The 13086-nt window shown below is 36.0% G+C and overlaps 1 protein-coding gene across 1 annotated transcript in view; it reads left to right on the top strand.

The window, feature by feature from the left end:
* Positions 1 to 718: 718 nt before the first annotated feature.
* LOC129777496 (polyadenylate-binding protein 1-B-like) overlaps positions 719 to 13086 on the top strand; it is a 50011-nt gene continuing 37643 nt past the window's right edge. The window contains exon 1 of the mRNA XM_055783787.1: positions 719 to 2018. Within this exon, the coding sequence (XP_055639762.1) occupies positions 1172 to 1972 (801 nt within the window). The 5' untranslated portion in view covers positions 719 to 1171 and the 3' untranslated portion in view covers positions 1973 to 2018. The remainder of the gene's footprint in view (positions 2019 to 13086) is intronic.

Genomic DNA, 13086 nt, shown 5'->3' with positions numbered 1-13086 from the left:
TTGCACAGTGTGTCGTTATAAAATGATCGATTTAAATTTGACTTGTGAATTGCGTCTTGTAGCTATGTTACTTAGTCGTTTTTGATGGCAAAGTTGGATTTGCACAGATTACCCATGCGAATGGATCAAACTAAAAGTGGGTTTCTCAATTGTGCAACCTTGCAACCCAACCAACTTATTATTGTCATCCATTACTATTTACACCTTCTGAAAAGCGAAAGGTTGAACTGAATTTTTTTTATTCAATTTTTTGTAAACTGAATTTATTATTTCAGGTCAAAGAATTGTTGTGAACTGGGTAACGAAACATACGTCAAAGGTGACTTTGAACAATTGCCAAGCCTAGAGTGTTATGCTGTTCAAGACCGACTAGATAGATTCAAGATTCTCTATTAAAATTCTAGCATTGTTGACAATAATGTAGAATTACACTACAAATTATTTGAAATCATATTTATATGTATTAAGTTTTTTTTTCATTCTGATTGTTAGTTCAATTGCAGTCTGTAGCCAAATTAATTTCAATAAACCATGAGCTACACATCCGAAATTGAATTACCGCACGAGATCGAAATCGACTGCGATTGCGGTTCGACTGTAATTTTTCCAAATTATCACTTTCACCGCGATCTCGGGTCATACGGGTGCGAACATTTCAATTTTCCGGGCGCCATGCACTCTCTAGAGAGATGGTGGGCGTCAGACGGCATCGGCAGCCGCATGATTGAAGACGCGAATATCGTCTGTTGAGAAGTAGTTTGCATTGAACCATCTTGATGAAGCATTGGCGGGAGAATATGCTCTCACACGGTACACCATCGGGCGGGCTTTGACGCAGAAGATTCGTTTCTATTCTCGTTCGAAACGCATAAACAGCAGCATCTCGCAGTGTTCCGTGCGGCTTTTGGTTCTTCATTACGCGGAAAACCGTAGCGCGCGACTGGTTAAAATCGTTTTTTTTACGTGAAGGTTTCTCTCACACGCCGTCGGTTGCGAGTTTGAAGTGGAGAAGATTATCAATTTAATTAGTTTGTTAACATTGTCCGTGCTTGGGTTGTGTGATATTTCGCCGAAGGAAAAACATTGTGGTGTGTTGATCAGAAATTACTCTTGGAGAGGAATTAAACTTTACCAGTGCATTTACCGGTTAGTCAAGCCAAGAGTTGCAAACATGCAGCCAGAAGAGTACGAGAACACTGGTTGGTTGTCTTATTTCAGCCGACATAAGACTACTTACACAGCCGCCGATATTCATAAAATAAGCAATGAGTTGAACAATGTTCGAAAGAATTTGACAGCCACACAATACGCGTACGGTGAACTCAGCAGTGAACTTAAAGCATTGAGGAGTCTCCAAGAGCACCGAGCGAGCGAGGAATACGAACGGTCCAACTGTAAGTCAAGCACATCCAAAACCGCTGAAAAAAGACTCGCCCAACAAGCGGAGGAAATCAAAATCCTCAGAAATGAATTAACAGGCTGTAAAAATGAGCTATTAAAACAAATCAATGCGTTGAAAGTAAACGTGAGCGAAACGGCCAAAAAGAAGCTGAAAACAGGCCAACTTCCAACGGGGGCTTCGTTGAGTATCGAAAGTAGAATTATCGCGTTAGAAGCACAGCTGGAGCAGCTTATCGGGGAAAATCGAAACAGGATAAACTGTCTTGAGGATCGATTTAATCTACTGGAACAACAGCACGAGCGGGAGTGTGGCCACAACCTGAAAAAGTTGGAGCTCTCAACGAATCGTAAGTTTCAGGAGTTGACAAATCTCGTCCTAGAGCTACAGCGTAAAATGGATGGCAGCGAAACGAAGCTGGACGAGCAGATCAGAAATCAGTCTATGAATCAGGATGCAATTTATGAGGAGCTGGATCAACGTATGGATGTGTTTTCGTCGAAACTTCGTGAACTGCACGCACGGATAGCGCACATTGGCCATAGAGACGATATCGGATCAACTTTTGTTTAGGATTAAGTTTAAACGAATTCATGAATGGTTGGAGTTTATAATTCTGGTAAGTTTACAGCTGAACGTTTTGGCATTGACAATATGTTTGTACACTAGCGAAGCTGTTGTCAGTAATCATTATCATTCTCGGAGGTTTTTTATATCTTAACTAGCTGACCCAGCAAACTTCGTCCCGCCCAAAATTTGTTTTTTGTTATCAATACCTTCAAACATTCACGTTTTCTTACTAAGCGCAATTTCATGAGTCCAATCGCAGAACTGTTCATTGATTGATCTTCTAAACGCTTGAATTTATCTTTTACTAAAAAAATCCTAGTACTTCTACCAAAACTCATCATTATAATATCAGATTATTTTCAGACACAGACCCCTCCCTCTTCTCCCCTTTAGAGAGGGGGGTCTATTAACCATAGAAACGTTTCGTGCCCCCTAAAATCTTTACATGCCAAATTTGGCTCCATATGCTTGATTAGTTTTCGAGTTATGCAGAAATTTGTTTTTCATTTGTATGACAGCCCACCCTAAGAGAGGGAGAAGTATCTAACCACCATAGAATCATTTATTACACCCTAAAACCTCCAGATGCCTAATTTGATTGCATTTGCCCCCAGAGAGGGGGTGGAGTGTCTAACCACCATAGAAACATTTATTGCACCCTAAAATCTCCAGATGCCTAATTTGGTTGCATTTGCTTGATTAATTGGAGTATCTAACCACCATAGAAACAATTATTGCACCCTAAAACCTCCATATGCCTAATTTAGTTTCATTTGCTTGATTAATTCTCGAATAATGTAGAAATTTGTGTTTCATTTGTATGGCAGCCCATCCTAAGAGAGGGGGGGGGGAGGAGTATCTAACCACCGTGAAAACATTTATAGCACCCTAAAACCTTCACGTGCCAAATATGGTTCCGTTTGCTTGATTAATTCTCGAGAAATGCAGAAATTTGTGTTTCATTTGTATGGCAGCGCCCCCTAAGAGAGGGGAGGGGGAATATCTAACCACCGTGAAAACATTTATTGCACCCTAAAACATTCACGTGCCAAATATGGTTTCGTTTGCTTGATTAATTCTCGAGTAATGCAGAAATTTGTGTTTCATTTGTATGGCAGCCCCCCCTTAGAGAGGAGGGTGGAGTGTCTAACCACCATAGAAACATTTATTGCTCCCTAAAACCTCCACATGCCAAATTTCGTTCCTTTTGCGTGATTAATTCTCGAGTAATGCAGAATTATGTTTCATTTGTATGGCAGCCCCCCCTTAGAGAGGGGGGAGGGGTCTCAAACAATCACGAAAACCTTCCCCGGCCTCAAAAACCCCTATATATTTGATGTTTGATGTTTTAAATTAAAATATGAGTTGTGATTATTGCACAACAGGATTGATACTGCAAAGATGTTCATGAATGTTTACTCACTATAGTCGTAAGCTATCTCTGAAAGGTTCCAATTATGAAACAGTGCTTTTGGCAGCTCCTAAGACGTTTGCCACTTTCTCTGTCATAGAGTCAACAAACTCAAACCTCAGTTTGGCCGCCTTTAGCTTCAATCACGGATTGCAGGCTTTGAGGAATACTTTCAACGAAGTTTAAGATATGTTAGGAGTTGATATTCACCCAGGTTTTCCAAAGCTTCAAATAGTCTGTTGCGGGCAGTGACATTTCCCTTGTCGACATTTTAATCCAAAATGGACCACAAATTCTCTCCTTCTTTTTGAATGGCGTTAACGTTCCCTGTGGAACTTTTGCTGTCTCAACGTATGCATTAATTAGCGTCATTTATTAATACTTAGTTGAGATTTCTTAAGCCAAATAACACAGCTTGAATGTTTTCCGAGGGGCAAGCTCCAGGATACGCGTAACCACAGTGCAAGTCGAAGGAAATTTCTCTGACGAAAAATATCCCGGCCAGAACGGGAATCGAACCCGAACACCCGACATGATAATGTGAGACGCTAACCACTCGGCCATGGGTGCACCACAAATTCTCTATTGGATTTAAATCCGGGCTTTGTGGTGGCCATTCCAATAACTCAATACGTGAAGCGCGGAAGAACACTTTTTTTATGCTTAGGATAGTTGTTTCGTTGAAACACGAACTTCTTCTCTAAGCCATATTTTTGCACCGACTATTTAAGATTATTTTTTATAATATTCATGTAATAGTCTGCGTCATTATGTCATCGATTTTCTCAAGATTACAGACACTCGACCAAACAAAGCACCCTCACACCATGATATTTTTGTCGGCAAGCTTTTCGTCAGGTTTCGTCCAAACTCGTGCTCGTTGTTTGCGGAGTTTAAATTTATCTTTATCGCTTCAGATAACCTGTTTTTAGGACTCTATTCACCCTTATAACCCAATTCCTGCAGTCTTGTGCGCACAGTTCCTTTCGGAGATATTTGAATCTGCATTTTCATGAATAACTCGGCTGGTAGAAAAAGGATTCTTAGCCACTTCTCCAGAAATTCGGCGTTCATCACTGGTTTTAGTCTTTCGCTTCGTTCCTGTACCGGTCCGATTTGCTACGCTTCCTAGTTTCATTCTTTGCATTCCTGCTTCACCTAAATCGTATTTAGGAGCAATTTCTCTATAAAATAGACCTTCCTGACGGTTTTAACGATTTTAACTATAAGTTCACGGATATCTAAGGAAACTTGCTTATCAGATTGAACCGCACAAATAATGATAAACAAATAATCAAACACATTGTTCTGACGTTTCTTTGCAGGGATAGACATCCTTAGACTTATGAGGGGTAGGGCTCCATTGAAAACATACTTTCTGTGCTGAGAAATAGTAATCTGATAATCTTATTAAGAATGCGTAGGGAAAGGGGGCTGTTTCGGACAAGGCTTTTAAAAAATAAGTGGTACAATTTTCAACGAAATTAAACATAAAGGGTGTGTCACATCAAATTGCATCACGGAAAAAACGCTGTAGAAATTCGCCCAGTAGACCGATCCTTTTGAAAATTTTAGACAGTAAAATAAAAACTATTAAACAACTTTTGGCATTTTCTTTTTATTCATACTTCGAGCCCAAGCCCGTATGCTCGCACCTTCCTCTTTACCCCGTCCATAAGGTTCTGTACAACGTCAGGTTGTAGTTTTTTTTTAACAGAAATCCATTTTCTCTTGAAGTCCGCCTCCGATTTGACAACTTTTGGGTTCTTCCGGAGGGCCTGCAACATAATCGCCCAATATTTCTCTATTGGGCGAAGCTCCGGCGCGTTGGGCGGGTTCATTTCCTTTGGCACGAAGGTGACCCCGTTGGCTTCGTACCACTCCAACACGTCCTTTGAATAGTGGCACGAAGCGAGATCCGGCCAGAAGATGGTCGGGCCCTCGTGCTGCTTCAATAGTGGTAGTAAGCGCTTCTGTAGGCACTCCTTAAGGTAAACCTGCCCGTTTACCGTGCCGGTCATCACGAAGGGGGCGCTCCGCTCTCCGCAAGAGCAGATCGCTTGCTACACCATGTACTTTTTGGCAAACTTGGATAGTTTCTGCTTGCGAATCTCCTCCGGAACGCTGAATTTGTCCTCTGCGGAGAAGAACAACAGGCCCGGCAGCTGACGAAAGTCCGCATTGACGTAGGTTTCGTCGTCCATTACCAGGCAATGCAGCTTCGTCAGCATTTCGGTGTACAGCTTCCGGGCTCGCGTCTTCCCCACCATGTTTTGCCTTTCGTCGCGGTTAAGAGCCTTCTGAACCTTGTATATACGCAGGCCCTCCCGCTGCTTGGTCCGCTGGACGAATGAACTTGACAAATTCAGCTTATTGGCGACATGTCGGACCGAACTTCTCGGATCACGTCTAAACTGCTTAACTACGCGCTTGTGATCTTTTTCACTGGCGGAGCATCCATTTTTTCCGTTCTTCACCTTCCGGTCGATGGTTAGGTTCTCGAAGTATCGTTTTAGTACTCTGCTGACCGTGGATTGGACGATTCCCATCATCTTACCGATGTCCCGATGTGACTACTCCGGATTCTCGAAATGAGTGCGCAGGATTAATTCACGACGCTCTTTTTCGTTCGACGACATTTTTCCAAATTTACGAACAATTGACAGTGAAGCATGGCCAACTTGATCTATACACTCTTATCTGACTATAAGCGAAAGCTGAAGATATAATTCCTAAAAATTAAATTTTTACAGCGTTTTTTCCGTGATGCAATTTGATGTGACACACCCTTTATAAGTAAGTTAGCAGGCCTTCCACCAACAGCTGTCATATAGTTTGATAACTCTTAGTCGTTTATTACTTACGAAAACAAGACAGTACCCTTTTTCATACACGTTTCGAAACATTTGAGTTTAAAGTACACCACCTCAGTTAGTAACTAATATGAAATGAAAAAACGTGCATAGAGCGGGAAAACAAAGGATTATTTATTGCATAGAGTTATGATTTGTCTTCGGATGGTGGCGGGGCACATTCGGACACTGTTTAACACTTTGAACTTTTCTCGTTCAAATTGAATAGGATTTTTAAACGGAATTTGATAGAATGGGCACTTAAACGTAAATATGGGTTATGTAGAATAATCAAAAAATCAAAAACATAATATAGTTTTTATACTATACTTTTAAACGGTTTTATTTTGCATTACCTACTGTAAATATGTTTGTATGTTTATCTGCAGGGTTGTCCCACATAAACAGAAATTCAACCTCCTTCCTGTTGACCGATTGTTCTGAAATTTGAAGCACGCCTTTATCTTTGCTGTCCTTATAAAACTGCGTATTATATAATCTTGAAAATCCAAGATGGCGGCCGCAACAAAACGGCGGACTACATATTTTATCAAAACCCCATCAATATGGGTATCAAATGAAAGGCCTTGACTAGTAGAACACAGTTATTTATGAAAAATGTAAATCCGAAATGACCGCCATCACAAAATAGGACATTTTTTTCATTTCATCAATATAGCTAGCAAACGAAATGGATTGAATAGTAGAACATACTTATTTGTGAAAAATCACATTTTGAAATGTACTGTTGAAAAATCAATATCTTTATGTCGTCTATAGTAAGTTCTTCTAACATATCGTCCAGGTCTTCACTTGCGTATAGTTCCTCAATATCCAAATCGGAACTCGATGAGACTTTTCTTCTAACACTTCGCACTATTTCGTCATTACTAATATCCTCGCTTTCAAATTTACTATTACGCCGTCCGGTGAACATTTAAAGAATGAAAAAACACGTGTGTCTAAAAAAACATAATAAACATATTGATTTTTGGAATAAACAGGGGCCTCTCCGCGTTGCGCAATTATTATTCTCATTCTCAGAAAAAAAACTTGCAACTTGCTTCTTCTTTTAGATTTTTAACACTCCTATACTCGCGCATTGGTCTGTCAGACCGAGAAAACAATAATTCGTTAATTTCTCAGAAAATACCAACACTACGTCTTTGCGATTCTCTCTAGCTTCGTCATTCATCGTTCGTCATCGTTTAGCGTATCGCATGTGTTGGTACAAAGGGAACGTGTGCCACTTTTTTAACACTTTCGGTCTGACACACCGACGCGAGTATAGGAGTAACTTTTTTGGACAAGTGTCTTTTTTCATATTCTAGAATATTGTTGAATGAAATGTATAAATTAATGTTAGATGCGTGGAATATTTATTGAATATAATGCATAAGATCATCACCGGACTATTCTTATTTGATTTCAGTGCCTTTTGTAACTGGATTGAACGGATCCATATATTAGCTATTCGTCGTTAGAGTCATACGTTCAAAAGCAAAATATAAATGTCTGACTTTCGTATAGTTATTCGCTAAATATAATGGTCATACATAGACATACACACTTGTGAAAGAATTTCACTTGTGGAAGAATAGTAAACAGTAAACTATAATCTAATCGGTAGCTTATGGTAATTATTAACAGTTACATTTTCGGGGATATTTTTTTTATAATGGACAATATCGACAAGAAAACAAAAAAAAGAAAAGGAAATTCCTTTTATATCATCTTTTTATGTCCAATCTAAAAAAAGGCATTAATTTTTAGTTTACCAAGAAAACAGAGACAAAGAATGTTAGAAATATGCAAACTTTATATTCCAGAACCTTTATCATCTAGTAATTTTGTAGTCGTTATACATTCTTTTCTTCGATAAAAGACTCGAAAAACATGCAACAACTGCATTAAATGTAAAAAATATGTTTGTTTCGAGCATGCAGTTATGCTATGTTCTGATTCTTACTCCAATGAAACCACAATCGATTAATACGTTTTTATGTTATTTTATTGCTGTTTATACTTCCATGAATTATATTCAGTTGCCTACTTTCAATTGTTAACAGTGAAAAATTCGAATTTCGTTATTTGTATTGGAGCATCAAAAATTAAATGAATTAAATGACTATTAAAACATAATAGCGATGACGAAAACATATTTTTTGGAGTTTTTTCATTCAATCATACCCTCTTCTTCAAAAAAATGTCAATAAAGCCTGAAAAATACACAATGGCAACATTACAGAGAAGTTCAATTTTCGGTCTGTGACACCGTGCGCGAGTATACGTGTTATGACTTTGCACGCGAGTACAGGAGGGTTAACTACCAAGCGCAAAGAACGATGAAAACGAATTACGTGAAAAATCGGAGTTGCCAAATGTGATATAGTTTATGACGATTATTTTCCAACAAATGTGACACATGTTCTCAGTATGATATATTCACGGAATTTTCGCAATGGATTGAACAGAATATTCCATATTCTCCAATAAAATTGTAATTATTCATCGCGATCGAATATTTATAGTACATAAAGCAAGTACGTTCGGTTAAATTTCATTTTTATTATCATTTCCAACACAACACATTGACTGAAAACTTATTTTTATAAGTTTTCTAATCAGCAGTCGGTTGATTTCATTCGGATTCAACAGAAAAGTAGTCCTGAATCGAACCCGAATTCATTATTATCGTTGACCGCTTATTTCTCTAGCGCACCGACAGTTGAATTTGTTGAATTTAAATTAAAAATTTAAGTACTAGATATTTTTTTGGAATATTGAAATTATTTGGGGGAATTAAAGGTTCACTACTACTCTAATTCGTATTTAAATTTAATTCTGCACATTTTCTAGATATGTGCGATTTTTTTTGAAAATTTTAACAGTGTTGCGAGATTCGAAAAATATTTCTAAATTTTGATTTTTTTTACAATGTTTTGTTTTTTGGAATGGGTCCCATTACAGGTTTAGTTAATATTTAAATATGTATATTTATTTGTTTGTGTATTTATTATATGTGTTAGTATTGGCGATCTATTTTCAAATATTTCGAGAACTGCGCTGTACGAAAAATCTGATTAATTCTTAATATTTTTTTTCTATTTTTTTGTGATTTTCCAGCATATTTTAAACCTCCCTAAAATTTATTATTGTATTGTTTTCGTGTGTTCGTAAAAAGAGCCCCAAATCTTATGAAAAGTATTGATGCAAATTAGAAAGTTAGATAATTTTGCTGAATCTTTATATGGTTCACTATAAGAGCTATGGCTAAAAACGTAGGTTTTTTTCAGGAACACTCTCAATAGCTTGGAAAAGAAAAAATTCTCATAGTGTGTCATAGTATACTCATAGTATCTTACTATGATAAAATAAATTCTATAAATAGAACAGATGTTGATATGTTTAGTCTTCTGAATTTAAATTTACGATTTTATTAATCATCGATTTTATAAAAATAAAAAAATGCAGACGGTGAAAATTAGGAAAACATTTTAAAATAATTGATTTACTTCAAGCTTTAAAACTAGTCAAATCCATTTTTGTTACTTCTCATCAGTCTTTCGGCAGAGATGCGGAAGCTTTGTTGGGAGATGATCATGCATTCCGGGCCTAACTTCAAGTGGATACCCCCTATCAGTGACTTTTTTGGTCAGATTGTGGACAATAATTGAGCATTATTTTTTTTACAAATTTTGTTACATTAGTCCGTGTTTAGGTGTTATAACACATTTGCTATTTTGTGTTTTAAAGAAATTCTATATTATCATCTAAATTTATATTATCGCCTTCAAAATATGTCTTTCCTGAATCAATATACTTTTTCCAACACCAAATCCATTTTTTATAGCTATACCCAAGAATTGCCTTCAAATAGTACGTTCGATACTCGATACATTATGAAAAAAACATGAATATAAAAAAACAAGTACGAACACAGCAGTACTGTGTCTCAAAACATAATTTAATAATTCCACAATTTTCAATTATTAAAAAAATGTACCGCAAAACCCCGCCAAAATTTTGAAAAAAAACCTTATCAAAAACAAGTACATTTAAATGAAAATTATGTTTTGATGGATCTAAAAATAAAAAGAAAATCCAAAATTTCGAAATGCCAAAAAAATAATTTTTTAAATTTGATTTTCTATATATTTTTTTTTGATAATTTGTTGTGGTACACCATAATACTTTGAGTATTTTTTTGAATTTTCATTTCCAAGCCTATCGAGTATGACGTGAAAAAAAGAAAAACTACGTTTTTGACTACAGCCCTTATAGTATATGTATATATGGATCTAAAAAAATTACTTAATTTTTCTATTTTGGTACCTTATACAACATTTTCCATAGCGCGGGTAATAAGATTTGGAGGCACATTTCACGAACCCATGAATACAATACAATTATAGATTTTAGGATAATAACAAAATATTAGGAAATGAACAAAGAAGATTTTTCTGAAAACGAAATCACAAATGTCAAAAATCACATATGAACATATTTAAATAGAAATTAAACCAGTACTAGGTCTCAAAATTCTAAGAAAAATATCAATATATTATAAATAATATATATATATATATATATATATATATATATATATATATATATATATATATATATATATATATATATATATATATATATATTTTTTTTTTGTATCGCGCGACACTGTTAAAATTCTGAAAAAAAACACACATATCTAGAAAAGACGTATAAACATATTTAAATACGAATTAGAATAGTAGTGAATCTTTAAATCTTCCAAAGCGATTTGTCAACATTTCAAGATTTTTTAGGTTCTTTAATTTTCGATGATTTTTTAAAAAATATTTCTCGATAATTTCTCCATTATAAGATGCACTTTCAGTATTTTTTTCCAATTTTTATCTCGAAGCTATCGAGAATGACGTGAAAAGCATTGAAAAGTATGTTTTTTACCATAGATCTTATGAACCTCATAGGAAATGATTTCACCTACAGTAGCGGAAGTAGCAACTGACTCATCGGGTAATACAACATTGCTGCGAAACATTGCGTCTACAGTACAGAAAGATTTTACTTTGCCAACTTTGTTAGAGTTAGAATTAGAATCATGCTTTAGTGTGAACAACATATGCAATTCTTTGATAAAACTATTGCACCAAGTTTTAGTATATCAAAAATACTACAATCCATCCGAATTTATCGAGTTTATATACCTTATATTAGATGATATTAGGTTACAGTATAGGGATTTGATGGCAGAAGTGAAGGGATTTCATTCATAGCTATAATCAAAATCATCATCGCTTCCATAACTATGAACTTAAAAAAAACAAATGTTATTAGGGTAAATGATCTTGGTTTGTCCGATTTGGGGTGTTTTTACACAACTAGTAAATGCAAATCGATTTTTCTTTATGAAAATCACATATAATCGATACGAGTTTGGGTTTGTTGAAAAGCACCAAGTCTCTGGTTGCTAATACTACCATAAGGCGTTGAAATTATCCAGATTTGTATGTTTTTTAACGATTTTCCTCAAAGAGGAATTATAATCATGGTTTGAACACCTCTGATCATGGTTTGTCCAAAAAATGATCATGGTTTGTCCGGCTTTAGAAATCACCATTTCTGAATGAAAACATTCGAATTCTCAAGTAGATGTTGCATTTATCATTGCTTTAGTTTACTGTCATCATATTGACCCATTCATAATTTAGGCTTTCTTCAGAATATTGCATTTTCTTGGGCATTTTAAAAGTGTTCACCTCAACACACTTAACATAGAAAAACTTTGTTTCTGCTAAATATGCGCGAAGGACAGAATAAACAAACTGCAGCGCGCCAAGCGGTTGCCATAGAAATCATGTGGACAAAACAACATTATTAAATTGGACAACTCATGATCAGAATCGAGTTCATCAAAATGCGTTAATTTATGGTTTAGCTATGTAAATCTGATACAAATGGTGTGCAAGCATGTTGTTTGCAATATTTTTAAGTGTTATAATCCAGAAAAGGTTGGAATACGTGCGAAATAATCATCTAGCGATCGATTAAAAGTTAGCTCGAATGAGGGGCGCATTGACACCAATTAATGGTGTATTTTATAATCCTTAGAAACATGTGATTCCATAAAAAATATACTATAAAACTACCGTAAATCATGAAAAAGAGAGTTTTATTTATATGTTTTGAAACATTCGAATACCTGATTTGACAAAGATGTGCTGAATTAGAGCATTCAAAAAAGTGGACAAACCATGATCATATTTTCGACAATGAATTGTTCATTTATGAAGAGTGATGTGCTCGTGTTTGGGCCGTGCTGTTGGAAATTAAATCGTACGGCAAGGGGTACGCGATGCGAGCAATGGGCCTTGTAACATTACACATGGTGTTAGTTGATCGCTGTCTAGAGTGCGACTGAATTTTATATCCTCTGAGTAGCCAATTTATACTCCTCTTTATTTCGATGCAACGTGACATCGAAGGAAGAAACCATATCATGTAAGCTAACTCTAGAATGGCCTATGAAGCAGTTTCAATCACCTATGAAAATTTCTGTTTTCGAATTCGAAGTATGCGTAGAGAATGTACTGCTTTCACTTCACTTCAACAGTATAAAATAAATCTCTCACTTGGTCTCGAAAATAACAAGTCCTGATATTGAGTTTTACAACTGTATTGTCGTTTCCTTTAAAGTATGAAAGAGGAAACATTTAATTGAGAGAAAGAGAAAGAGAAAGAAGAGGAGAAAGAGAAAAAAGAGGAGAAAGAGAAAGAAGAGGAGAAAGAGAAAGAAGAGGAGAAAGAGAAAGAAGAGGAGAAAGAGAAAGAAGAGGAGAAAGAGAAAGAGAAAG

The sequence above is a fragment of the Toxorhynchites rutilus genome, chromosome 3 (assembly GCF_029784135.1).
Source record: "Toxorhynchites rutilus septentrionalis strain SRP chromosome 3, ASM2978413v1, whole genome shotgun sequence".
Classification (NCBI taxonomy): Eukaryota; Metazoa; Arthropoda; class Insecta; order Diptera; family Culicidae; genus Toxorhynchites; species Toxorhynchites rutilus.
The sequence above is the reverse complement of the archived record's forward strand: the minus strand, read 5'-3'. Positions and strand labels throughout refer to the sequence as shown.